The following is a 26332-nucleotide window of genomic DNA, read 5'->3' on the forward strand; positions in this document are numbered from 1 at the left end:
TCGCCTTAGGATACCCTTCACTCACGGAGTACGCGCGGATGTAGTTTGAATTAGGATGTCGTTGCCCAGGATGTGTGAAGAGAGCTTAAAAGCGGGTGCAGGCAGCGAGCTCACTGTTATTTCTTTCGAAGACGCAGTTTGGATCGCGTGTCCCTGAATTCAGAACGCAGCCTCATGCGATGACCATCTACAGTCTGTATATCTTCGACAGGTGTGGTGTGAACACATGCCACATTGTCTATGCTAACTAGCGTTCTCCTTTAGACACTGTACATGCGTATACTATCAGGATTGGCACCGCACTAAGCGACCGCGACCCGCCTCCTCAGGCGCTCTCCTTCCCGGTGTGTCCAACGCCGTATCTGGCCAGTCAGACTCCCAAGCAGGGCAGCGTGCCTCTCTCACACCAACTGGTGGTGTCGTAGTTGCTTTGGGAAATGGCGAGCTGGATAGGATGGATGGGCCAACGAGCATGAGCACACTGTCGTTTGACGAGGAAGCAAAGCTCGTATATGGTGTGATCTTGAGCTTGCGACAGATGGTGAAGAAGATAGCTGTCAAGTGAGTACACTATCTGCAACCCTATCCTCATCCAACTGACTAGATGAAGGGATGATACACTGTCGAATTATCGCACGTCAACTTACAAGCTTCATCTGTACGAGACGATGACGGGGTACAAGTTCGTTATCCTCACCGACCCAAACGCCGAGTCGCTGCGCTTTGCTCTGCGGCAAATCTATACGGGCCCCTTCTTAGACTACGTTGTGCGAAATCCGCTGATGGTCATGGACTCGAAAGAGCAGGGCATAGACAACGAGTACTTCAGGGCCGCGGTAGATCGCTTCGTTCGCGGTCTGTCCATGTATAACTGATCTTCACGGGAATCCACTACCTGTCTCATGGATGATGATGGGCTGCCTATACCGAGGATAAACATGTATCATATCGAGTCGCGAATAATGATCGGTACCTATACAAAGGAAACCAAATACAAGGTCACAGATCCGCTATATTGACTACACTCGTGGGGTCTACGTTGGAGCGTTCATTATTTCATTCGTTCATGACTCCTCAATACCTACCCCAGGTTTGCAAGGAACTCGCTTGGAGCTGAGGGGAATGAGGGGGAGAGTTTTGGAAGTTGTACACCGATTGCGAAGGTGAACCCAGGGGTTCAGGGAGGAATAGCGGGATAGTCGGTACCAGTTCGAACACATGTTGTGCCGTGCCACGGTGATGAGGATTAGGATTCTCATTCATCTTCATGACGGCATGGATCCGAGGGTCTTGGGGAATGGTACCCTCGGGGTAACCATCCGGACCAGGGTCGAACTGAGGCGTCATGTCGCTGGCACGGCCATCATAGATGCAGCTGATGTCCTGCCCAGGAATGATTTGTACAAGGTGAAGCTTGGCGATATGTCGAATCTCAATGAAGCGCTTGTCGAACAGCAACACGTATGGTGGATGGAAGGCGGCTTTCAAAGGCTTGCCTTCCCACTCCACTACGCCCTGCTCGCCTCGACTGGGATCACCATGGCGGCCAACATAAATACCAAATTCTGCAGTCGTGATGAGTCATAAAGGAGACAAAGATATGAGTACAGCGCACCATCATAGCAGAGTAAGAATTCCTCGCTGCTGGTTCTGAATATCCCAATAGGCTTGCACGTTTCGAAGCGCTTGGCGATGGCACCCCAGCGCTGGTCGTTAGCATGAGGAATGGTGTCGCTCTTGAAATCGGCAAGGCCCATGATCTCGAAGCCTTTCTGGCAAAGGATAACAATCTTCAGGCGTAAGAAGTACACATCGTATGCCTCAGAGGGCAGGAAGAATTCCTATCTCTGTGTAAGCATCATTCGAAGCACGCTGGCGAGCAAAACGTACTCTGTAAGGACGGAACCATTCGCTCTTCGCGCCAGACATGAAGCGCCCGAAAGCGCCAACAGGTTTTGACTTTTCCTGGATTTTTTCTAGGACCGGTTCAACCACCTGGAAGACACTGTCCATCTGTTGATGTCGTCAGAACACAGCACAAATATTGAAGCTATCTGACATACCCCTTTCTTCTTCATGTAGGTGATCAGAGTACGATCTCCCAGGGTGCCGACGCTGAAGAACACGACATCCTTGTTGAGTCTCTCCGGCTGTCTGGCCGTGCTACTCGTCGTAGTGGATGTAGGCACCAGTGCTTCAAGCAAATATGCGAAAAGACTCTTGTCCGCAAGCACCAAAAAGATACCAAACTTTTCGAGCATGGCACATTGCGTCACCTGCTTGAGCGCCAAGACGCGGCGTAATGCTGGAAAAAGTGTTAGTGGGTACCGCGCTCGATAGTGGAAAGTTCCCTACATCTGGCATCGTGACGTAGGCCAATCCATACACCTTCGGCACACCCAACCGCGATGAGCCCGCGTCCATCTGGTGTGGCTGCAAGAAAGTGGATCAGCAGGAGAACGCTCTACAATAACACTTTCACTCACAGAACGGTACGGAGCACGTGACCTTGCCAGTGAATGCGTTCTCCTCGTTCCAGCTCGCTTGCTGGTTTGACGAAGCTTGTGGCGGGATATAGAAGGTATCGTCGCTGAGCGTCTCGATCTCGAGCACTTTGTTATTTTCTTGCACGGCCATACGCAGACCAAGAGCCTCTTCCAACTTGGATTTCCATTCTGACCGAGCTTGTTGCGATTCCGAGTAGAGGGTGTAGAAGCCGCTCTCGCGCGCGCTGTTATAAATAGTGAAGGGGTATACAAACCGGGGATCGTTGGATTCTGTTTGAGGCACATTACCGTTAGCCGAGGGTTCGTTCCCGCGATCGCTTCTCAAGCGACCTCTCAGCAAGCCAACAGACCGCTGCTGGGGTATTTCGGTAAAGTTGGTCAAAGCCAAGAGTTCCAGGGGAATAGGCTGCAACGGACGTGAGTGATAGTCGTCTGCATATTAGATACGACCTACCCTTCCCCTAACAACATACTTGATTCCGTCTTTCGTCTCCTTAGGCTTGCTCATGACCACTGCTCTACGCTCAGTCACGAAATCTTACAGGACTCGAAGACTCACAGTAGTTATCAAACAGCAAGACGAACAACTCGGACCAGCCATTCCATTCAAATCCAGTCTCAGGCTGGCGAAGGAGTTTACCACTATGGATCAGACTCCTGGTCTCATCCTGCAGCTGAAGGTCAACAGCCTCTCCATTCTCCTTCCAGACCAGGTCGTGACTGTACTTCCACAGTTTTACCTTGGTCTCGGATACGGCGACACCGGCGTTGATGGCTTTCCCGAGCGACTTGAGGATGTCCAGCAAGCCTGGGATCGTTTCCTTATCCGGGTGATCGGCAGGGGACGAGTCGTACATAGCCTGCAAGAGCAGAGAGTACCGGAGCAAACGTGGAATGGGGCGATTGACAAACGCCTTCATATCCTGCCTTCTCGCATCGGGGTGCTTGACACACTGGTCGAAGAACTCCCTAAACGCGGGGTTCGTCTGCAGCTCCCGGTCGATCTTGTATTCCGCAATAGGGTAATGCGGGCCATACTCCATATACGCGTCGCGCCAGTTGAGCGAAGCCTCAAGCACAGGCTCAGTGATGCTGTATATGAGCGGGTACTCTTCCCTCTGGATCTCGTGCAGCTTGTCGAGCATCTTCCGGTGGTGCTTGTACAGTTCCTGGAAGTTCCAGAAGACGTCGTGGATGAACTCGAGCCGACGATCTTGGGGTATGACAGGCTCTGTCCTTAGCCTGCGGACAAAGAGCTGCGTAACCAATCCGATTCAGCAGGAGCAGGCACTCCAAAAGCACACAAACTCACAGTATCGATCGTCTCCAGATCCTTCACATACTCCATCTCACCCTTGATAAGCTCAAAGATCTGCGACTGCCGCTTAACCTCATGCCTCTCAATATCCTGCAGCGCGCCCTCGGGAAGCAAGTCGTGCCACTCGAGCTTGGCTGTCGGACCGCGAAGCATCGCGCTCTGGAAAGTCATAAGCTGGGCGACACTGTGCAGGCGCTTGATAGCCTGCAGCGCTTCGAACAGGTAGTCTCCGTCCGGGCTGCCGACGAGGGTTTCCTGCAGCAAAGCCTGGAGGACGACAGGGTACCGCTGGAGGTGCTCCGAGGGACGGGAGATGAAGAACTTGAGATCCATCTTCCGCGCTTGTGGGGAGCGCGAGCATTGCTATTGCTGCGTCAGCCCGGGCCGGCCGAACGTTTCAGGGGTCGGACGTACCTCGAGGAACAGCCTCAGCTCGTGATTCCTCTCCGACTCATCTTTGAGCCTCTTCTCCGCAACAGGGAGGTGACCGACGTACGTCGGGTAAACCTGCCTAAAGTCCACAGCAGAGTTAAGGAAGATATCACCAATCTTCTGGATCACAGGGTTCTGCTCTCGCTGCCTGACCTTGAGGATCTCGAGCAAGCGGCGCGAGCACTCTCGGAGATCGAGGAAGTTTCCAAAGACGTCGTCGATGAAGTTTTCCAGATAGTCAGGGGACATGATCGGCGGTCTGGCGGCGCGTAGAGGCTTGAGGAAAACAGATTCGAGCACGTCCAGGTCGTCGTTGAACATCTCCTCTTTCTTGATAATCTTGAGGATGATATCCTGGCGCTTGATCTCGCTCTCTGGCAGGGTCTGCAAGAACTCGCGCCCGATGTTGTCTCGCCAGTTCTCGCGTGTTCCCTGGGGAGTAATGAGTTATGTACACACGGATATGAGCGTGGGCGCACCTCTTTTGGCTCTTCAGGTGGGAGACCCGATGTGCCAGGCGGGGAGAGCAGCTCCAATTGTGTCTAAACGGCATCAGACCCATCCCCCTTGCGCGAATAAACAGCTCACAAAGTTCCTCCTCGGACAGCCGTACGCATAACACGGCCCTCCATCACCACAAGTAGGACTATAACATCTCGTAAAGGGTGTAACGACCGCCGTAGGGAGCTCCTCCCTCTCCCCAATGGGGGCCGCGCTCCCTCCCTCAAAATCGTCCAGGAACATAAACACATCCTCCACAGAGTCAGTGATCGGGTTCGTCCCCCACTCCACTTCGTAGAAGAAGACCTGCTCGTACAGCGAGCGCGCGACCATGAGGCCCAAGGAACGGTCATGCGTCGCCACCCCCATCTGGGAGAGCGTATAATGCTGAATCATGCTCTGTACGGTGCTGACGATGTCTTTTCCCGTAAAGGCGCGTTCGTAGGGTATGCTCCCCTTGACGTGCGTGCCACGGGGGACTTTGTCCCGGAGACGAACAGCGACGTGTGAGAGCAAGGCGAGATTGACAAATCGCTCATCATCTTCTTCCTCGAACATGATATCGCTGCCTTCCTCGCCGGCGTGCACGCCGAGCCCTCCAGGGACTTTCACGTCCCCGTCATCGTAGTCGTCAAGAAGGGAGTAGACGTCTCCCTCCACTTCGGGCGCACTGCCTTCCCCATCATCATACCAGCCTTGGGAAGCACCTGCTCTGCCCTGCTGTGGAGCCTGCTGCAGTTGTTCCTGGGCGCCATGGCGGTACTCTGGTCGGTCCTCCTGTACCTGGAGCTGCATCGCCTGCTTATACGCTTCCTTCTCGTCATGCTCTGCCGGAGCGGGGATGATCTCGAAGCTCCCGCCAGAATCCTCTCCCCCCGGACTGGGCTGGGGAGTGGTAAGACTGATCCTGTCGCCCGTGATGACACGTTTGAGCGGGGGAGGATGGCTCGATTGGACAGAAGTAGCAGTGGTGTTGGACAGGAAGCTGTCTGTGCGCAGGAGGGAGGCGGCGAGCGTACTTCCCGCTGTGGAGGAACGGCCTAGCTGGGTAGAGTATGATGGGTAGGACGTCGTCGCCGGTGACTGGTCGTCTTCCTCGGGAACATGATGATGATTTATCATGCTCCCGCGAGGGGTAGGGTCGTACGTCCCGTTGGGGGCCTCGACGGGTGAATACTCCCTCCCCTCAAGGAGGTCGCTCACCATCACAGCGGGCAGCTGCTCCTGCCAAGCAGGAAGCCTGTCTTCCCTCTGCGGCCTGACGTAACTCCCGCTCCCGCTCGCACTCGCACTTCCGCTGCTGCTCTCAGAGCGCATCGTTGACGGACTGATGGGACTGCCGTTCCCTGCGCTTCCCACATGCGGCAGAGCGCTAGTCCGTTTGGTGCGCACGACACCGCCCGCCCGGTCGCCCATGATGCTCGCGGGGATGTTCGTAGCGCGGAAATTGTTCAAGCTGGGGCTGCCCACTCCGCTCCCGGCGGTAGAACTGGCCATGCTCGGTGAGCGAGATAGAGTGTTTTCCCTCGGGTGTCGGGAGACGGGAGAAAGCGTGCTCCCTACCGTGACAGGGGAGGGCATTCCGCGCGGAGGGAGGTATTCTTCCGGACTGAGAGTAGCAGTGCCTGAAGTGGGTGAATGGTAGTACTCTCCTCCTGCACGGGGTGCTTGAGTAAACGGCGTTGTCTGCAGTTGGGGAGAGAACGCCTGACCAGGTTGCGGTTGAGTACCGTGTCGAGGATGGAGAGGCTCGACGGCCGCCTGAGGCTCATACGAACCCATCCTCGGAGGTACGGGCTTGTCCACCGGACTACCACCCGCGTACCCTGCAGCAGGCACAGGAGCCTGCCTGTGCTGCTGTGGTGACATGTCTGGGCTCTGCCCTGGTGGGCGTGGGAGGGGCCTTCGACCTGCTGTAGGACGGGGTGAAGCTGGTGTAGTGGTGGTGGATGGAGAGGAAGTGATGGAAGCTGTGCGGAGATGCGGAGGCGGTTGGTAACCCGGTGGCCAAACGAGTTCTTGTGCACCTGGAGGGGGTTGAAAGTATTGGTGCTGAGGGTGTTGAGGGTGTTGAGGGTTGTGCATTGTTGGAATGTAAGGTGGTTGAGCGCCTGGTGGAAGAGAGTGACCGTCATAGTACTCTTGTGCAGAAGATTGATACATCCTTTCACTCTCTGTCATTCCTTTTTTCACTCTTTCCCTTCACTCTTCTCTCTATTCTCTCTCGTTGTTCAGCTAGTTGATTCGATGTGCTGGTGATTGATCGACCGATTACAGACTGAGACCGCTAGACCGATGACGATATATACACGTCACCTTGACTTAACAAGCAAGACCGAATAAGGAGTTAAGTGAGACAAACAGGACTAGTAAGAACGAATAGAGGTGAGGAAGTCGGTCCATCCGCTGGGGGGACGATCGAGAGCAACGAGGACATGGAACGGGGCGATGTGGGCGGAAGGGAACCCCTGCGTGTATCATACATAGCCACTCCTCGGCTCCGGGGTATTCAACCAGTTTTATTTCAGTCACAGGAACAAAGAGTTGTCCTTACTTCATATGGCATGCTATGGATGAAGCAACCCCTGGAGAATCGAAACGCACTGCTTCAACTCAGACATCAGGCGCTCCACCCCCCTTCGGCTCTCGTTTCCTCACCCCTTCACGCTCCGTATGGGAACAGAACGCGTGGGATCACGTTCCCCCACCGGACGACCAGGGGGAGCGTATCGCCCTCTCCCTCGAGCGGCAACGGGCTTCTCGAGTGAGCGACGCCGACAGGAACAGGTACAACGCCCGCCCTGAGAAGTACTGGGATGCGTTCTATAGACTTAATCAGGGGAACTTCTTCAAGGATAGGAAATGGCTCCATCTGGAGTTTCCGGAGTTGTTCCAGGCCACGAGGGAGGATGCCGGGGAAGTCACTGTCTGGGAACCAGGGTGCGGGGTGGGGAACGCCTTGTTCCCTTTGGTACAGGAGAACGAGAATGACCAGTTAAAGCTGGTAGGATGCGACTATTCGAAGAAGGCGATCGAGGTTGTTCATGTGCGTCCCTCTCCTCTCCCCTCCTCTCCTTGACTGACGTGCCAACCCACCAGGCAAACCCGCTCTACCACCCACCAAAAGGATCCCTCCATGCCCAAGTATGGGACCTCGCCTCCCCCCTCGGTCTCCCAGAGTCAATCCCCCCAGGATCAGTCGACATCGTCCTTCTCATATTCGTGCTCTCCGCGCTACATCCCGACGAGTGGACCCGCGCACTAGCGAACATCTGGACCGTGCGTCCCCCTTTCCCCTTTTCCCTCTTTCCCCCAATCCGCACTAACGAGTCGGAAAGGCGCTCAAACCGTCCGGTCTGGTACTGATACGCGACTATGGGAGACACGACCTTACCCAGCTACGATTTCGTACTAATAGGCTTATGGAGGAAAACCTGTACGTGAGAGGGGACGGGACGAGGGTGTACTTTTTTGAGCTGGGGGAGTTGGGCGGGCTGTTTACGGGGAGCACGGAGGTGCCGCAGGCGGTGGTGAGGGAGGGGGAGGAACTTGAGGAGGAAGGGGAGGGGGAGGGGACGCCTGTGGAAGGTCAGGGCACTCAGAAAGACCAGCGCACTGGGGCCGCCTCTCCTCCGGTCTTCGTGCTCGAGCCTACACCTCGCCCTGAAACAGAACCCCCAGAGCCAGAGCCAAAAACAAGACCCAAAACAGCCTTGTCAGGAGCGCAGCCCACGCCAGCTCTTTCACCACAACCCCAGTCTGAGCACACAGACCTCGTCGACCCAGAACCTGCCCAGAGCGGTCGGATACCCCCGACAGCCCCAGACGGGGATATCATCCATACAGCCGCAGCACCACTCTTCTCACCCCCTACATCCCCTGCTCCGCCCACCCCAGCCCCAGCCCAAACCCAATCCCCCCTCCCTCCCGCCTACCCCCTCCCCCCACATCCGCTCTTCTCCGCCCAACAACTGGGTATCGACCGCCGCCTTCTAGTAAACCGGAAACGGCAGCTGAAAATGTACAGAGTTTGGGTGCAGGCGAAGTTTTGTAAGCTGTAGATCTTGGGTTTGGGGTGCTGGGAAACCCGGAGAATGGAGGGTTGGATGGGAGTGGGAGTGGGAGAGATGCTGGTAGAGGTATGTTGTTGATTAGGAGGGGATGTACTGCCTAGGCAAGATAATGAACTGTACGACTAGTCATCCTCCTCTTCTTCCTCTTCCTCATCTCCAAACCCAGCAAACTCTTCTTCCCCCCCCTCCTCCTCCTCCTCATCATCATCATCCTCCCCCTCCTCCCTCTTCCTCTTACCTCCCCCCGCAAGCCCATCCCCACCCTCCACCTCGCCCTGCCCAAGCGCAACACACGTCAGCCTACTCCCCTTAGTATCATACCCCGTCAGCGGGGCTATCTGCACCGGCTTCACTTCCCCTGTGGGCCTGTCGTTCGGTAGCGACGAGAGGTCGTACAGGTTTATAAGCCCGTCGGAGGAGACGGTCGCCGCGTATGTCGTCGTTCTGGCCGTGTCGCCAGTATGAGGAAGGGAAACAAGGATAGTGTCAATCATTTTGACCCTATTCAACTATGAGCGATATCCACGCAGAAAGGGGAGCGCGAACCGGTTCGTGTGCCCAACAAGCTGAGCGATGATTGTCGTCTCTTCCTCCCCTTCCGGCAGCGTATAAACCGCAACTTTCCCATCCTCCGCCGCGACAAGCAGTACCTCCCACTCCCCCTCCCCCTTTCCCCCAGTCCAGAACCTCACATCATGTATCCTACTCGGGTGTCCAATGCTCCTCAGCAACTTCATCCCCGTGGAATAGATGTCAACCTCCTTCCCCGCCTGGACAGCAAACAACGTTCCAGCCGCGTTCCACCGCACGACCTCCCCCTCCTTGCCCAGCTTGACACTCGCCGCGCCTTTCCCCCGAACAAGGTCCCACATCCGGAGCGTACGGTCTTTACCCACGCTGAGCGCGACTTTCCCAGAAGGATGCACGGCGACGCTGTTTACTCGCCCGGTGTGCCCTTTGAGCGAGCGGAGGAGCTCCCATCCCCGCACGCGGAAGAGCGCGAGGGTACCGTCTTCCGAAGCAGAGACTAGCATGCTCCGGGTCGGGAATCCAAGGTAGGTGATCGAGCCTTTCGTCACGGGGGGGTCAGTGGCCGTGCCTAGGTTGGTAGGTTGGGGAAGACCCACCTTCATGTTGTACCAACCCACCGACCTCTTTCCTCCGCTTCAGGTTCCAAACTTTGACCACTTCGTCCGTGCTCCCTGTTGCGAGCCACTTGCCTCCCTCCGCACTGGCAGCGATCGCCCGCACCGACCCTGTATGAGCGGGGAAGATAAATATAGACTTGAGCGTCGGCACAGGGGACGTAGAGGTGCTCGCTTCGGAGGGAGAGGGAGAAGGGAACGTCCCTTCTAGCCCGTAGAGTAGTTTCTCGTAGGATCCGGCAACGATGACGAAGGATTTGCAGGGGGATGGGGATGCCGCCACAGGCTCTGAGGGCTCGCTGACTTTTGGTTTGCGGACAGGCTTGGATGGAGTTGGTGGGCGACGAACGGTCGGCTTCACTTTTGGCCCGGGTTGTCCGTTCGCCATACGCGCCTTCTTCTTCTCGGGCTTTGATCCGGGAACGCTTACTCTTATTGATCCTTTTGAAGGCATGTTGATGAAGGCGAGCGTCAGAGTGGGAAATCAACCCAACCTCAACGTAACCTTTGGCCAGAAATTTCTTAGTGGCGGTGTAAGGGTCGCTTCTCACGGCGCTTCTTTTCAGCGCTTAACACCACACGAGCATGCCACGGGTGACGAGATTTACGGATCGCCGAACAGCACAATTGGTCATTATACAAGATGTCTGCACACAGGAATACAGTTAGAAAAAATCAGATGCCCTCTTTCTTACGGACTCTGCGCCAGCCTCTGGTGTGACCTCCTTGGCAGCCGCCGTCGTCACGGCAATCTCCGGGGGCGGTTTCTCCACCCACATGCCATCTTCCTCCTCTTCGGCTCGTCTTCGTTTTCGCCTCTCTTCCTTCTCCTTGTGTCGGTCTCTGTCCTTTGACTTTTCCTTTTCTTCGCGCTTCCGCTTCTTGCTCCGGTCCTCGTCCGGCATCGTTTTCACGGTGATCCCCTCTTCCGCATCGAAAGAAATCAGCGTCCGCTGCTCCTTTTTCTTTTTGTCCTTCTTTCCCTTCCTCGCACTCTTATCACCGTTCTCCTCTTCTTTATTGCGATCCGATTTCGGGACAAACGTTGGTTTAAACGATGTGATATCAAGTGCGTTCGACGTATCCACACTTGATGGCTCATATGCAGCACTGCTCGATGCTTGCGGCATCACAGTTGGTGCAGCACTCTGGTTCACCAACTGTTCAAGAGGTTGGCTCTCGGACATCTTCTGCGCAGGGACAGGAGGCGCTGTTTCCTCCTCCTCATCGCTGTCTTCATCATCGCTCGCGAATATGGCCTTGAATATATCCATCCCGGGCTTCTCGTACGTAAGAATATTCCGGCCTTGATCGTCATCCTCGCCCAGGCCAACATTGGATATGTCCTTCTTTGCCGGCACGTTTTCCTTCTCTGAAATAGGCTTCGTGGACACCGCAGCGACGGCCAATACCTGGCTTGCTGCGGCAGAAGCCTCTGCTGCTGTCCATGATGAAGCCACAGCGGCTTTGTCTTCCAAAGTCGCTCCAGTAGGGTACGGATCCCTGACTCCAAACCGCTTGCAGAGCAATTTCGCGGGCTGCCAGACGCTCGTCTCTCGCGTAAGTGGGCCAAACATGCCCATCCTGGCTGCATGCTGTTTGGGCGTTTCCTTCACCTCTAATTTCGTCTCTTCCTCCTGTTGCTCAAGATATTCGCCCTGGTCCGGCGCGTGCAGGCCTTCCCGCGGCTTGGTATCTACCTCCACTGTGGAGGATGACGTAAATCGGCTCGCCATCGCGCCAATAACAGGTTTGAAAATGCGCGCGGCCTTCGCATAGTCCTCGACCTCCTTGTTGAATGAATCCATATTCTGCCCAGGCAACGGAGAGAGCTCGGGAGGTGGCTCGGAACCAGAGAGCTGCATCTGCAGGTAAGCGGTGTATCGCCGCTGCTTAACGGCATCGGCAGTGAACGGCTGGTAGCCCCGCAGGGCTGCAGCAGCAGTTGTAGAGTCGAGGTTCGGGATTTCCATTTTGACTTCAGGAGGTGGGGATGGCTCTCTCTTCACTTCCGCCGGATGAGTCTTGACCGAATCCCTCGCCTTCTGCAAACGCTCCTTCGCTTCCTTTGACATGAAGTCGAATACACTGCGCGGAGCGAGGGGTGCTTCGCCTAGTATTGCCCCTCTCTCCTCGGCTTTGAGCTGTGTGGGCCGCCCATCCTTCCCTTTAGGCGGAGGCACCAAAACCTTCACACTACCGTTTGCCTCCCATACGCGAGTCGGATCTGCCTGCCAATTTTCGGGCACTTGGGGTGGCGCGAACCTGCAGATAGAAGATTCATCAGGGATAGAATACCACTGCAGGGACGACACGAACCAGGCGTCTTCTGTGAGCTGGGAACCTGCTGGCATGAACCCAGGTAGCACTGGCTGGCCGTCGGGGAAATACTCTTGTACCTGCGGCGGTTTTCCAGTTACCTGACCAGGACGCCGGAAGGACGAGTCTTGCTGGGAACCGAGGAGGACACGCTGATCCTCATCCTCGTCCATGCTGAAGGCGTGTCGTCGTTTATCGGTGGCACGTCGTGCGCCCTCGTATACGTCTAGGTCATCTTCATCTGCGTCATTGAGCGCACCCAAACCAAACCCAGCTAGAGCATTGGGGTCAGTCGCATATTGACTAACAAACGTTTCTCGAACTCACAGCTGATATTAGGACCTTCCTCCTCTCTCTTCCTCTTCGCACTGGATTTCTCCCGCAGACCCTCGCCCGGCATATACCCCAGCCCAAAACTGTCCTCCTTAGCGCGATACACCTCCACCGGCGTGTCCCTGGGCGCATACAGGTGCTTGCCCGCTTCCTCGTCCATCTCTTCGTCTCCTCCAACATTTATTCCGGCAAGGCGGTCTTGAGCACGGCGTTTGGCATAAGTGATGCGGGGGCCAATACCTTGACCGGATCGCCAACCCATCTTTTGCAGTAGCTTCGCACCGGGCGAGTCTTGTACCGATGGGACCAGTGCATTCCAGATGGCTTTGCTATCATGGACATTGAGCCAAAAACGTCATGCAATGTGTGCACACTCACTCGTCAGAAACTGACCCCTCTCCAGCAAAATGCATGCCCTCTGTGTGGGTCGTATCAACAAGTTGCTGGTCAGCTCGCATTTCCTCAAGATCCTCCTCGTCCATAAAGTCTTCTGGACGCTGCGTACGTGGAGCATTTGCTCGGCTGGCTCGTGAAGAAACAAATGTCGACGGCGTCCATCCTATGAATATATGAGCATGGAATGGTTCGAAGGAGGCACATCACCAGCATACCTTCTTTGGAACCCACAGTATTAAAGTAGCCGGCACTGAAGCCACCGGTGAAGGCGCCATGCAGCCTTCTCCTACCTTTTTCATCCCTCACATCTTGCTTCCAGACTGGTACAAACTCGTTCTTGTCCGCTTTATCGAGAGACGGGAGTGGCGTGCCGATCTAACAACACATCGTCAGGGCGATCTGACGTGCAAAGCGGTCGGTCTAGACTCACCATACAGAAGTTCTCAGTGCCATGGGACATATCGACGCCCATGTTGTCAAGCTTCCGCTTCAGACGGGATGTCATGTTGACTGTTGTTTATCTTGATAGAATTAACATGAATATGAACGAGTTATTGTGAGCTGGACACCATGCATAAGTGGCGCGGTGCAGAGCGTCCAGACTTTGGGTCACGTGAAGTGCTTCTCTTGTGACAGTAATAAGCGCATCTTCTTGCAACTTCTCAGTTTGCAGAGATCGTCGCCATAGAAGGGTCCGCCCGAAAAGAACACATGGAGATCATAGGGCGGCGTTGGCTCAAGCGAGAGGTACATCTTGCCTCTTGACCATCATCACCCTGCCAGTCAATTACTGACGCATATACCTGCACATCACTTTTTGTCCTCACCCGGGGATGTCGTCCCGCTCTTATCGCACTTACGGAGGAGCGGGAGGGTCACCATCTGGATATCGCTCACCTGATGGACCTCGACACGTTCCCGCTCGCCAGGAAGGGCCAAGCTCATATTCTGCCTTTGGCACCAAACGCGCCAGAGGACGAGCGTCGCCGACTTGGAGCGACCAACCCGACAAAATATCCAGAGGATCCAACGCAGCCGCGGATAGGGGGCGCGGTCGTGGCAGCTCTGGGTCCCAATCTTCTCAATGGCGTCGACAGGACGACCCTCAATGGAGCAATGCGTCGTGGGACAGCGCATCGCCGATGCGGTCTTGGGATGGTAGTGCATCACCGGCGCAGTCGAACGACTGGTCTTGGAGTAACTCCTCACCGGCGCATCTAAACGATTGGTCTTCAGGCAATGATTCGCCCATGCAAACGGACGACTGGGGTCGGGGCAACGCGGTTGACTCCCAACCGAACTCTTGGCCTGAAGATCCTAACCAGAGCCCCGCGCCAACGAACAACGGTTCTGGCTCAGGCGAAGCTTCTGGCCTGGCTGCACTCTCCACTGAAGATTGGTCCAAATGGGCTCCTCCGAGCACGATCACATCCTGGGCTGATGATGATCCGGCTTCGGAGAGTGGTGCTCTGCCGCCCTTGCCAGTGGATGCTGAATGGGGAAACCTCCCGAAGTGGAAAGACCGCCTTATCTTCACCGACACTGCTGCCAGCGTCGTGGACGAGGATGAATTCCCTTCACTGCTGCCTTCGACATCACAAGAAGCTCCACCCAGGTCTCCGCAACCAGCAATTGACCGCAGCTCTTCTGGGACGCCTTCCACCGTCCGGTCCGGATCTAGCCTATCACGGCACATCGAGCAACCTCGCTCTACCCCAATACCCTCGATGGTGCGATCACGCGCCACTTCCGCATTTGGAAAGGGTAAGAATACCTATATGTCAAACAATTCCACCATACCAGTTTCTACAAACAACGACTGGGATGTTGTAGATCACCGAGGAGACGAAGCCGACCAGAACTATCGGGTAGTTCAGGAAGCCATCCGTTTTGTGAACGGCGATTGGGATCCTCTACCGGACGGTCCAGGCTGGAACGAAGCGGGCGAGCCCATAAATAATGTGAACGTAGAGGATGAGATCGTGCGCGTGTGGGAGGACGGTGCACGAAGAGATGTCGAATCTGAAGATGGAGGTTCTGGGCGTACGACTCCTGGGTCAACCGATACACTCATCAATCCATCCGACCTCCCTGAAGGCGTTCCGAGAATTGTATACAACCATGTCAAGAAGCTCGAACAGATGGTCGACACAGAGGCCATTCATTGGTCTATCAGCTGCATTCACGCCGAAGGCACGCATCTCTGCGGTTGTTCTTGCCACTCAAGACAGTATTGTCATCATCAATATGTCCGATGCATACATGACAGAAGCAGCTGACATGGACAAAGAAGTGCGGCTTCGAGAGCTGTTAATCACCCTACTTGAACGTGAAAAGCCAACTAATATTGCGACCGACTTCGGACGTTTGGCACTGGCCATTCACCGCGATCTCGATATACATGTGAATGGCATCGATCTATCTGCCTCACTATCTGGCACAACCCGAACCGTCTACATGCCTGCGCAGTTGGCTCTTATGACGACTAACCACCCGCACAAATCTGTGCTGAAAGAGCTTGCTTTGGTGCTGAAAGATCAAGGGAATGAAGAAGGACCTAGCCCCATGACCGCCGCTGTTGCTGGTGCATTGTTTGCGGCATTGTTTGCAGATGGAAGGGCTTTCGAGCCTGACAAGATTGTCAGGCTGAAAACACAACATGTCCAGGAGAAAGTAGGTGTTTCCTCAGTCTCCGCATAAGTCCTTCACTCAGGTATCATTACATAGGAACTTTGCCTCCTTGAGACCATGCAGTTGCAGGCGGATGTAGTCGATCGCTCTCGGCCGTCCACATACGAGGCAGATGTCGTGTCGTGCCACATCACCGCTACTAATGCAATTGTCGTGACCAATGCACGATATGCGACAAACATTCGTCCGCGCATGAGTAAGTTATACCAGTCTATTGTTAATCCCCTTGAATGCTGAGTATTCGGAAGATGTTATGATAACATTCGACAATGGGCAGACTTTGCCAGGTAGAGCGGTCGCTACTCGGTCAAAGCAGACCATGATTGAGTTCACAAATCCCGATGCACTTCTCGAAAAAGCTGTGGTGGAGTCCATCCTGGTCGTTGGGGGTGACCTGCCAACTATGGCTGAAGTTGCCAAGCGTGATTGGATGCTTTCTCAGCTTCGAGAACCGTCACGGCTCTCTGATCGGAGCGATATATTTCGCTCGATCTGGTTCCCAACTGAAGGCGATATCAAGATGCTGGAAGACAGTGTCAGAGGCGCTGCTGACTTGGCCGACGATGATGACGACTGGAGAGTTCCGCTGGATGAGTCACAGACCCAGGTTGCCGCGGTCATGTGCTGCCCAGAATATCCAGTGGTATTAACCCATGGACCTCCCGGTTCGGGGAAGACAAGGACGATCAGCGCAGCAGTTTACAGATGGACCGAACTTGGGCAGACATCCTGGCTTGTCTGCCAATCTAATATCGGAGTCAAAAATATTGCTGAAAGTCTAATGAAGAATGGCTTCAGCCAATTTAAGCTTCTTGTTTCAGCAGATTTCTATACTGCTTGGTACGCAAGTTATCATTACTTCATACCGCATCATTGATGTCTCTCATAGGCACGAGAGTGTGTACACTGACGTGAGCAGTAACCTGATCACTCTGGATGACCTTCCAGACAAAATGGAAGATCTTTGGCATGCTCTGCGTAACTATCCGGTCATACTGTGTACACTGTCCATGATGTCAAGCCGTACACTCATTACCCGTGGTCTTTTCGAAGTGATCCCTGTCCAGAACCTAGTCATCGATGAAGCTTCCCAAATATTCACAGGCGACTTTCCAGTGAGTGTCTGCTCTCTGCTTTCCTTTTCTCTGACATAAGCACTTTCTGACTTTGATCAGCATTTATTCTATAGAATATCGACCGACTTGAAGAAAGTCTGTTGGTTTGGAGACCCTTGCCAATGTAGGAAGTTTATTTCTTCATAGCTGCAATCGCCTCACGACTATTATCTGTATACGCCAGTACCGCCCTTCGGCTCTGATCTCTCTGAAGAGCTTTCAACTGTATTCGATCTGCCACATTTGCAGAAGAATATGCATTTCTTGCGCACGACGTGTGAGTAGATGACATGACTCTTGATCAATGCTCTGACTGGTAGGGCATAGACCGTGTACCTTTTGCATTGAACCAATTCCTCTCCGATGAAGTTTACAAAGGCAACCTCCACAGCCGATTCAAGCCTGATCGATCCACGAGCGTACTCAAATTTATTAATGTATCTGATGGAGAGGAGATCAAGGTTGGAACAAGTTGGCGAGTGGGTTCAATTTCTACGCATTCCGGCGAGCTATGATAATGATGCTATGTTAGAATCTCAAAGAAGCCCAGGCAGTCGTCCATCTGGTTGAAAAATATTATCACCACAAAAACTTCGTCGTTCTTACCCCATATGATGCTCAGCGAGCATGTATAGAACAATTGCTGTTAAAATGCAACCGAGCTTGGAGAGGGAAGGTGTATAATGTTGACAGTTTCCAAGGTATTGTGGACAAAGTCGAAAACCGCTGTTTGCTCAATCTGCTGAAATAGGCAATGAGGCGGATTATGTTTTGCTCTCTCTAGTACGAACCAGCCGCCCAGGATTCCTCACTTCGACTCAACGCTCAAACGTAATGCTCTCCCGATGTAAATTGGGTATGGTTATTGTCACCAAGAGCTCCTTCCTACACCGCCGTGCTGCTAGCGATACACTCGTTGGCAGGTTAGCCACCCGTTGGGAACGAGACCACCCAACAAGCCCTTGGGTGAACGTCCGGTACATCCTCAATGGGAATGCGGACATGCCTGGCGTTAAAGGCAATGGGCCCAAACGGCCCGAGCGAGGTTGGCAAGGTGACAATCCTGTGAGTCAGTTGGATCTGACCACTGGCTGTTTGCTGACATAGGTCATGCACCTGCAGTATGCGATGCCCAACCCTGCAAGTGGATTCGGGCATGTTACGTTTGGTTCACTGTATAGTGATATTATTGTTTCATGATGTTCCTTCTCGTTTCATAATTACTCTCAAGCTTTACTATCTATACCATATATATTCCATTACTACCTCCATTCTAGATCAAGATATGCCCAAAGAACCACAAGAGTCGGATTCCATGCAAAGGCGAAGCGACGCGCGTCTGTTCCACTAATTGTCGGGCATCCCTGCCTTCAAATTGGCGAATTGGCTGCCCGGGTAATCGAGATGATTCTGAATTTGTTGCAGTTTGCCAAACACACCGGCCGTGGTTCCAACCAGAGATCTCTGTCCTGTTGCATCGGCCGAAATCTCCCAGAACATGGCACCGGCTAGATTGTGCTGGAGCATATACTTCGCTTTCGCTTGGACAATGGTAGGGGTATCGTAGCTGACGAGTTCCTTGGTCTGCGGGTTGTAGGAGTAAGACGAGACCGTCTGGAGATCTTCGACAACTTGCGCGCCAGGTAATGGGAGGTTTTTATAGTCCCAAACACCTGCTTCCCATCTGCCTTGGCCCACTCCATTGTATGGCTGATTAAGGCCATCCGTGTTCTCGAACGATCGTCCGTATATGGGGATGCCCATGTTGACTTTGGTCGAGGTCGCGCCCTGGGAGAGATACCACTTTATCGCGCTATCGGTATTGATGTCGCCGCCGTACAGGTTCGCGTCGTTCCCGGACTCACTGCTCCATGGACCAGCATAGTCGTAGGCCTATATGCGAAGATCAGATCACCGACTATTCGTGAAAAATTAGGCGAACTGACCATCAGGTTCCACAAGTCCAGCAATGGGTCCATCTCTTTCACCTGCAGTTTGGCATAGTTCTGCGGTCCAGCCGAGACAGCAGCGCTCAATGAGTATGGAACTGTGTCGCCCTTGCTTTGTTGATGAGCATCAAGAGCAGCTCGAAGCTCAGACAAGAGGGCAGTGAAACCCGATGCCTTGGCATCAGTATCAGGGTACTCGTAGTCGATATCACTGAAATACCGATAAGCAAAATCAACATAGGCGAAGCGATATACACTGACATTCCATCAAGACCGTTGTCCTCAAGCAGAGACACAGCGCTGGATACGAACTTAGCCCGAAGGCTGGGAGAAACGATCACAGGATCAAAATGCCCGGCTTGCGAGTAGGTCCAGCCTGACAGATGTGAGAATAGGATGGCAGACGGGGTATTAGATGATCTCACCGCCAATCGAGAGAATCACCTTGAAGTTGCGGTTCTGCTTCTTGATGAGGTAGAACTGCTTGAAGCTTCCATACAGGTTATTGCCGACGTCGTTCCAGGAATCACCTGGGTCTGCAGGATGGCGTGAGCCGTTATCGTAGGGTAACTGATGCTGAACTTTGACTCACAATGCTTTTGCTGGTCCGCGTAGGCATCACTCAGAATGACCTCTCCGGTGCTGGGATTGACATCGGCAAAGCCGTACAGGAGGTGGGTAATGTCACTCGCAGGGACGTCCGAGGGCACTAAAGAGAGTGAGATGATGCGGCAGATCCGAGATATAGGTCCATACTATATCCACGCCCATAGATATCCCAATTTCCGTAATAGACAGCTTTAGTTCAGATCAGCAGGTGCCTATGAACGGGTGACAAAAAAGGCCCACCGTTTACATATCCACTCGGCCGCTTGCCTACGCAGCTGGACGTAACTTGCCTCCTCATCTTCGCACTACGACTCCCATGTGCCATGTACTTGACGTTCCCGAGATAATTAGACGGCCTGCGCATGATCTCTGTTGCGTCAGCGGACCCGACGACCAGCGCCAGGAGAGCAATTGAAGCGACGAAACAACGTTGAAAGCTGGAACCTGCCATGCTTGTGATGTGAGAATGGAAGGTGGGAATACGGAATAGGGCCCGCAAGCAGCGCAAGAGACGAGCTATCCAGTTGAGCGAACATTATGAGGTGTTTGGAGCCAATGTCGATGCGATCGGCGCTTGGAGGCGTTCGGCCGTGGGATGGTACATGTATGTTGCGGCGTTGGAGAAGCACATTCCCGCCCTCAACCCATCGCACCCGATCACTCACTCCAAGGTACCAAGACATGTGCCTGGATCATCGTATGCTGAAGAGGGCCATTCAGCTTCGGTACGGTAGAGTTGGTGACATAACGCGTCCTGCTCTCAGGAGGCAACCAGGTCGTACGCATCCCCAACGCGTACTCTGCATGTTCGCTTGGCTCCACAGACGATCAAGTACAGGCACGGTCCCATATGGTGAGAATGAGGGTTTGGAGCATATAATGAATAACACAGTCCGTCGAGTGTCAAGCTGTCAAGCCGAGCGCGACGCGTTTTCCCAGACGCGTCACTGGTGCGCGTGTACTCATTGACGACTTGCTCAGGGACAATTTGACATCTTTGATTTTCCGCAATCATGGAGCTACTTTTTGTACATTGTATGAAACTTATTCTTTGGCTCGTTGCAGTCATTATCTTAAGATCGATTACTACGATTGTGATCAGCGTTTCGATAACCTGCAATGATACCAAGCACGTACGGTGATAACGGTAGGCTCGTCCCTGCCCAGGAACTTCTGCAGCTGCGTGATCTCCAACGCAACGTCGATAAGAGGCTTCAGGCCGTCTGCGGCCGAATTACCGTATTCGGCCTCGTTCTTCGAGTACTTCTCGATGTACATGCGTACAGTGGCACCGTGACTGCCAGTCCCGGACAGGCGGAAGACAACACGAGACCCGTCGGAGAAGGAAATGATATGACCTTGGTTCTTCGATACGGAGGCATCGACAGGATCAGTGTAGGTGAAGTTGACGGTATCGGACACCTCGAAGGTCTGTCCGGTGCTGGTGTACTTTGACCCCTTGAAGTCAGAAGAGGCGAACAGAGAGTCAAGGTTGGCGATCAACGCGTTGGCGCCTTCAGAAGACACCTCTTCATAGTCATAACTGGGATTTTATTAGACCGAAAAGGGTTGAACGAAGGGAATCAACCTACCGGCTGAAGAAGTTGCGTCCGTACTTCTTGTAGTGAGCCGCGAGGATATCGTTGATCGTCACCAGCTTTTTCTGACCTTCGTTGGCAGCCGCGAGGATATTCAACCAGGCAACGATGGCCCAAACGCCATCCTTCTCCCGAACGTGATCCGAACCGGTGCCGAAAGACTCTTCACCGCAGATGGACAGACGGCCAGCATCCATCAGGTTACCGAAGAACTTCCAACCGGTGGGAACTTCGAAGAATTCCCATCCGTGGGCCTTGCCGACGGCATCGATAGCCTTTGAGGTCGGCATCGAACGGGCGACACCATGCACACCACCTTTCTTGAAGTAGGGAATGGAGTCCGCCCAGTCGGCAATGACGGCGACACTATCAGAGGGAGTGACGAAAGCGCCAGCGCCATAGATCATGTTGCGGTCACCATCGCCATCAGATGCGGCACCGAATACAATCTTATTCTTCTCGACGGCGGCAACGAGGTTATGGGCGTACGTCAAGTTGGGGTCAGGATGTCCGCCACCGAAGTCCGGGAGAGGAACACAGTTCTGCAGGACATTCTCCGAGAGCTTGAGCGTATCGACGAAAATGGCGCGGCCGTATGGGCCAGTAACTCCGTGCAGAGCATCGAACAGAACGGTAAATTCGGGAGTCGATGAGACGAATTTGGAGATAAGGGGGAAATCAAAGATGCCCTCCATGAGCTCAACATAATCCTTCACAGAATCGATGATATCCACTTCGACCGGACCATATTTGAAAGATCCTATCTTGGTGATATCAAGCTACACAATTCATTAGCAGCGAACATACGCTTGGCTTGGCGCAACCTACAGTGCCAGCATCCACCACCTTGTAACTCTTCAGAGTCTTGGTAATTTCAAAGATCTTGTTCGTGACAGCCTCAGGTGCCGGTCCCCCGTTGGCGGTGTTGAATTTGATACCGAAATCGGCGTTGGGTCCACCAGGATTATGGGACGCGGTCAGGAGAATACCACCGTCCGTCTTGTACTTCCGGATGATGTTGGAAGCTGCGGGAGTCGAAAGGATTGAATCCTGACCGACGATGAACTTCTTGACACCGGCAGCGGCACCGATCTGGAAGATGGTTTGGACGGTCTCGCGTGCCCAATACCGACCATCGCCGCCGATGACGAGGGTCTTACCCTTACCACCATCGGGCATCGCATCGAGGATAGCTTGGACGAAGTTCTCGGTGTAGTGCTGTAACTCAACAGTCAGCATCAACCTATCTTGACCTGTCACGAATGATGAACCTGTCCCTGGAAAATCTTGACCCTATATGCTCGCTATCAGTCGCTTTCTTGCCCGCATACACGTCGCTCGGACTCACCGCTTCCTCAACCCCGACGTACCAGGCTTCTGGTCCGTGAACGCGGTCGTCGCGATAATCTGAACCTGGTAAGACATGACGGTCGTTGCTGTTTCGTGGAGGTTGAATAGGGGTAGGGAAGAGAGGGAGTGGTTGTATGCGAGCAGGGAATGCTGGCTGCAACCAAGGTTGAGTGGGGCAACGGATACGGGGACACCGGAGACGGAGTTGCCACGAAAAGGGTCCACCCGACATGACCTCATCCACGCCCCTCGCACGTGCACCGTTCACCTTGAGAAGGGTTAAGAAGCGAGGAAACTCCGCAGCTCCGAGTGGCTTCGGCAACTTCCGTGCTCCACCACGTTTCTCGTAAGCGCCCACAGTGCAACGCTGGTCATTCCTCGTCCTCTCTCAGTCAGGATCCATGGTTTGTACAAAGTGCGAAAAGGTGTGCATACCCCTTCATTTATCAGTCTCAGCACTAACAGTCCAACTCAGAAACTATCCAAGCTCGCCGCTCCCGACCCCTTCTCCGCCTCCACATCACAAGGTCGCAAAGTCGGGGAGAACAAGCTACTCACATCCGGCGTTGGGCCAAGCAGTCTCAAGTCCAAGGGATCGTTGGCGAACACGAGATTCACGCCTTATGGAGGGAAGTGCAAGGATTGTAAGAGTACGGTGACGCAGAATGGGGCCAAGTACTGTCATGGTGCGCCTGGCTAGTCGTCTATGTTGGGTATTGGCTAATGGTCTAAACAGGCTGCGCATTCAGGAAAGGCTTGTGCTCAATATGCGGGAAGAAGATATTAGACACGAAGCAGTACAACATGAGCAACAAGTAGTTTTATGGATAGTCTTCTCTTCCGTCGTTTGTGCATCCCTGTATTATCATCATTGTAGGTTTGGTTCATCCAATGTCATGCGCTGTGCTCTTGTCTTGGTCATCCACACGCCTATATCTAAGATGAGCTTTGTTCTACTTAATACACGCCTTTTACTCTACAGACCGTCCTACAACACTCACAATCTCCCAGTTCGCTTTTTAATCTCCTCCAAGATGCTGCTTCCCTCTCCAAAATGATACTCATAACTGTCACCAACATGGTCGAGCAAGTCACTCGATTGCATGGCTCGTTTCTTGTATGCGAAAGCGAAACGACTGGCTGTACGCGTGATGGTTGCTGCGCCGTACGCGGCAAGGATGGAGACGTGCGGACTATCCGTGTCAGGCTTCTTCTCACTATATGGGCGGGTTAGTGGGTATGAGGAAACGTACGCCGTCACGTACGTATACTCGCCCTCCTCGAAATTCTTCGCCCAGGCAAGGAAAGTCCCCACACATCCCGACAGGACGTCACCTTGTCCACCACACCGCTTTAAACTACCCTGTTCATTCACTGTCCAAGACTCCACACCGTTTGAAATGATATCTTCAGGACCTTTCTGCAGCACAGTAACCCGCCCAAGCGCTAACGACACTTTAGCACAAAGCTGTGTGGGGTCACCCTCACTCTGGCTGATTCCCTACGCAACCGTCAGTCACTTCCTCACGGCTATCGAAGATGGCGCTCACCAGCTTATCACACAACCGCTGGAATTCCATTACGTTTGGTGTTAAAACCGCCTTGGAATACCCTTTCACCACCTCCGGGTCCATCTGCACCATCCACAGTCCATCCGCATCCAACACGACATACATCCCCTGCTGCCTAGCCACTCGCAGGGCCATCCTGCCAAACGCCTGGTTCGCATCTGAGCGTCCCATGCCGGGGCCAATCACGAGGACGTGTAGACGGGAGGCGATGTCTTTGAAGATGGGCTCGACCTTTTCCACGGGCTGAGATTCGTCCAGTATGCGATGCACGATTAGGTCAGGGGAGTATGTCTTAATTACGTTCCCAGCTGTCGGCTCGCATATAACGTGGGCGAGGTCGGCACCCTGATTGAAATTTAGCGCATTAAGGAATATTGCACTGAGTACATACAAGCAGCATAGCCGACATCGACGAGAAGAACGGTGCACCCGTGTAACTGAGATTGATTTAGCTTATGTGCGAGCTCATTAAGCGTCTAAACTTACTCAGCAGAACCCCCCACGACGCCAACACGTCCTGCGACTGCTCAGCAATTAATCCCCTTGTCCAGTTCAACCGCATTCACCTGCTTGGCCTTTATGTAGTTTGGCGGACAACGGTGGGATGATCGCCCTGACCTGCTCCAGTATCCTCGCAGAAGACGCGGCCATATTGTACAGGAAAGACGTATAAACTAGACTGGCAGAAAGGGAGAGCGACGAGGACGACCGACAATCTCTCCAACAGTGCAAGTACTGGTGGAGACCACCTCTCCGGGATGACGTCTATATCCTTGCGACGCGGGAGCAATCACTGGCTCTCCTAGCGCAGTACACTTCTCCTGCTCAACTGCACGTGCTGCCACTTATATTTCCCATTACCCTTCCTTTGCGCTTCCAACTTGAATTTAGAAACTTGCATATACGGAGAATAAAAATGGATATTCCACCTCCTTTGGTTGTTGATAACGGAACTGGGGTACGCTTTCCTCGCAGGGTAGAGGAGTAGAAGGGCGGGCGTTGACATGGAGTCCAGTTCGTCAAGATCGGTTATGCAGGGTCTAACTTCCCCGAGCATGGTACGCATATGCCGTAAATACTTGATCATATCTAACATACCTGTAGTCTTCCCTTCAATTGTCGGACGGCCCATCCTTCGTGCAGAAGAGCGCGCGAGCGGGACGGTCATCAAGGACATCATGGTCGGCGACGAGGCTGCTGAGAACCGGAACTACCTCCAGATCTCCCACCCCATGGAGCACGGCATCATCCGTAACTGGGACGACATGAAGATCCTTTGGGACTACACGTTCAACGAAGTCATGCATGTTGATCCCCGGGGGCGGAAGATCTTGCTCACCGAGCCGCCTATGAACCCCAAGGTCAACAGGCAAAGAATGTGCCAGGTTATGTTTGAGGAGTATGGGTTCCAGGGAGTGTACATCGCCATCCAGGCAGTATTGACGCTTTACGCACAAGGTCCGTGTCTATTCTCGCCGTGCTACTCATGCTTAACGTGATCCAGGTCTGACCACCGGTGTTGTCGTCGATTCCGGCGATGGTGTCACGCACATAGTGCCCGTGTTCGAAGGCTTTGCTCTATCCCATCTCACACGGCGGCTCGATATTGCCGGCCGCGACGTCACGCGCTATCTTATCAAGCTCCTGCTGATGCGGGGATACGCATTCAACCGAACTGCGGACTTTGAGACAGTGCGACAGATAAAGGAGAAGCTATGTTATGTCAGCTATGACTTGGATTTGGACCAACGCTTGGCTGAGGAGACAACCGTGCTCGTGGAGAACTATACTGTAAACCGCATCATTCCTGATATGTGTACACGCTGACCTGTGAACCAGCTGCCGGATGGTAGGCAAATCAAGGTCGGTTCCGAGCGCTTTGAGGCTCCTGAGTGCCTGTTCCAGCCTAGCCTGGTCGATGTCGAACAGCCCGGCATGGCAGAGCTCCTTTTTACGACCATCAACTCTGCGGCCCTCGACGTCCGCTCGGAATTATACAAGCACATCGTCCTGTCTGGAGGCTCGTCGATGTATCCAGGCTTACCGTCGCGCTTGGAGAAGGAGATGAAGCAGTTGTATCTGACTCGCGTCCTCAACGGCAACCCTGAGCGCCTAAACGTTCGTCTTCGTTTATTTTCTTCCATGACCCTCTTCTGACCGACCAACAGAAATTCAAGATCCGCATCGAGGATCCACCTCGACGAAAGCACATGGTTTTCTTGGGCGGTGCCGTCCTTGCAGATATCATGAAGCAAAGGGAGGAGTTCTGGATCACAAAGGAGGAGTGGGAAGAGCAGGGTATCCGAGCATTAGATAAACTTGGTAGGGGCGACTAAGATGGGTGGATATTGTGAACGTGTACTCGTGTGAGATGGTAGCAATGGATTGCAGTACGAATACCTTAACGATGACACCTGTGTCCCGA

The 26332-nt window shown here is 53.7% G+C and overlaps 11 protein-coding genes across 11 annotated transcripts; 5 read left to right on the plus strand and 6 right to left on the minus strand.

Annotated features, from left to right (window-relative positions):
* Positions 1–179: 179 nt before the first annotated feature.
* Positions 180–875, plus strand: DACRYDRAFT_49141 (snare-like protein; the record flags this gene model as incomplete). Its single annotated transcript, XM_040774886.1, has 3 exons — positions 180–211; positions 265–561; positions 611–875. The coding sequence occupies 3 exons, from the start codon at positions 180–182 to the stop codon at positions 873–875; spliced, it is 594 nt and encodes a 197-aa protein (XP_040630571.1).
* Positions 876–1074: 199 nt separating this feature from the next.
* Positions 1075–5316, minus strand: DACRYDRAFT_49719 (Dbl-like domain-containing protein; the record flags this gene model as incomplete). Its single annotated transcript, XM_040774931.1, has 11 exons — positions 1075–1565; positions 1616–1841; positions 1891–2013; positions 2064–2305; positions 2356–2433; positions 2487–2913; positions 2962–3020; positions 3067–3763; positions 3820–4188; positions 4240–4689; positions 4816–5316. 11 exons carry the CDS (start codon positions 5314–5316, stop codon positions 1075–1077), a joined length of 3663 nt encoding a protein of 1220 aa, XP_040630572.1.
* Positions 5317–7327: 2011 nt separating this feature from the next.
* Positions 7328–8819, plus strand: DACRYDRAFT_49118 (methyltransferase; the record flags this gene model as incomplete). Its single annotated transcript, XM_040774883.1, has 5 exons — positions 7328–7804; positions 7858–8037; positions 8097–8254; positions 8558–8559; positions 8662–8819. The coding sequence occupies 5 exons, from the start codon at positions 7328–7330 to the stop codon at positions 8817–8819; spliced, it is 975 nt and encodes a 324-aa protein (XP_040630573.1).
* Positions 8820–9340: 521 nt separating this feature from the next.
* Positions 9341–10364, minus strand: DACRYDRAFT_49403 (WD40 repeat-like protein; the record flags this gene model as incomplete). Its single annotated transcript, XM_040774896.1, has 2 exons — positions 9341–9900; positions 9959–10364. The coding sequence occupies 2 exons, from the start codon at positions 10362–10364 to the stop codon at positions 9341–9343; spliced, it is 966 nt and encodes a 321-aa protein (XP_040630574.1).
* A 277-nt stretch (positions 10365–10641) lies between these two features.
* On the minus strand, positions 10642–13529 carry DACRYDRAFT_93964 (DUF1604-domain-containing protein; the record flags this gene model as incomplete). Its single annotated transcript, XM_040777188.1, has 6 exons — positions 10642–12241; positions 12296–12569; positions 12623–12957; positions 13007–13187; positions 13240–13399; positions 13455–13529. The coding sequence occupies 6 exons, from the start codon at positions 13527–13529 to the stop codon at positions 10642–10644; spliced, it is 2625 nt and encodes an 874-aa protein (XP_040630575.1).
* A 328-nt stretch (positions 13530–13857) lies between these two features.
* Positions 13858–18030, plus strand: DACRYDRAFT_105842 (uncharacterized protein; the record flags this gene model as incomplete). Its single annotated transcript, XM_040768153.1, has 12 exons — positions 13858–15135; positions 15179–15697; positions 15752–15911; positions 15964–16451; positions 16503–16555; positions 16605–16830; positions 16891–16926; positions 16978–17107; positions 17158–17309; positions 17363–17531; positions 17582–17895; positions 17953–18030. The coding sequence occupies 12 exons, from the start codon at positions 13858–13860 to the stop codon at positions 18028–18030; spliced, it is 3603 nt and encodes a 1200-aa protein (XP_040630576.1).
* Positions 18031–18177: 147 nt separating this feature from the next.
* DACRYDRAFT_49849 (glycoside hydrolase) lies at positions 18178–19572 on the minus strand (the record flags this gene model as incomplete). The annotated part of the gene is made up of 6 exons (XM_040774945.1): positions 18178–18723; positions 18777–18990; positions 19041–19155; positions 19205–19315; positions 19372–19488; positions 19536–19572. Coding segments are annotated over 6 exons (1140 nt in total), but the record flags the coding sequence as incomplete, so codon positions are not given.
* Positions 19573–20370: 798 nt separating this feature from the next.
* DACRYDRAFT_77394 (phosphoglucomutase first 3 domain-containing protein) lies at positions 20371–22491 on the minus strand. The gene is made up of 6 exons (XM_040776268.1): positions 22335–22491; positions 22258–22279; positions 21815–22204; positions 20981–21765; positions 20526–20931; positions 20371–20474 (listed from the first exon to the last, which is right to left on the minus strand). The coding sequence occupies exons 1-6, from the start codon at positions 22409–22411 to the stop codon at positions 20472–20474; spliced, it is 1683 nt and encodes a 560-aa protein (XP_040630578.1). The 5' UTR covers positions 22412–22491; the 3' UTR covers positions 20371–20471.
* Positions 22492–22737: 246 nt separating this feature from the next.
* DACRYDRAFT_49135 (uncharacterized protein) lies at positions 22738–23155 on the plus strand (the record flags this gene model as incomplete). Its single annotated transcript, XM_040774885.1, has 3 exons — positions 22738–22761; positions 22812–23022; positions 23073–23155. The coding sequence occupies 3 exons, from the start codon at positions 22738–22740 to the stop codon at positions 23153–23155; spliced, it is 318 nt and encodes a 105-aa protein (XP_040630579.1).
* A 162-nt stretch (positions 23156–23317) lies between these two features.
* DACRYDRAFT_21184 (Ribokinase-like protein) lies at positions 23318–24626 on the minus strand. The gene is made up of 6 exons (XM_040772278.1): positions 24474–24626; positions 24394–24424; positions 24299–24344; positions 23887–24252; positions 23602–23837; positions 23318–23553 (listed from the first exon to the last, which is right to left on the minus strand). The coding sequence occupies exons 1-6, from the start codon at positions 24556–24558 to the stop codon at positions 23334–23336; spliced, it is 984 nt and encodes a 327-aa protein (XP_040630580.1). The 5' UTR covers positions 24559–24626; the 3' UTR covers positions 23318–23333.
* Positions 24627–24799: 173 nt separating this feature from the next.
* DACRYDRAFT_21185 (actin binding protein) lies at positions 24800–26289 on the plus strand. Its single transcript, XM_040772279.1, has 6 exons — positions 24800–24865; positions 24923–24965; positions 25012–25365; positions 25412–25698; positions 25747–26025; positions 26076–26289. Exons 1-6 carry the CDS (start codon positions 24824–24826, stop codon positions 26241–26243), a joined length of 1173 nt encoding a protein of 390 aa, XP_040630581.1. The 5' UTR covers positions 24800–24823; the 3' UTR covers positions 26244–26289.
* The last annotated feature ends 43 nt before the right edge of the window (positions 26290–26332 follow it).

The sequence above is a fragment of the Dacryopinax primogenitus genome, assembly GCF_000292625.1.
Source record: "Dacryopinax primogenitus strain DJM-731 SS1 chromosome Unknown DACRYscaffold_5, whole genome shotgun sequence".
Classification (NCBI taxonomy): Eukaryota; Fungi; Basidiomycota; class Dacrymycetes; order Dacrymycetales; family Dacrymycetaceae; genus Dacryopinax; species Dacryopinax primogenitus.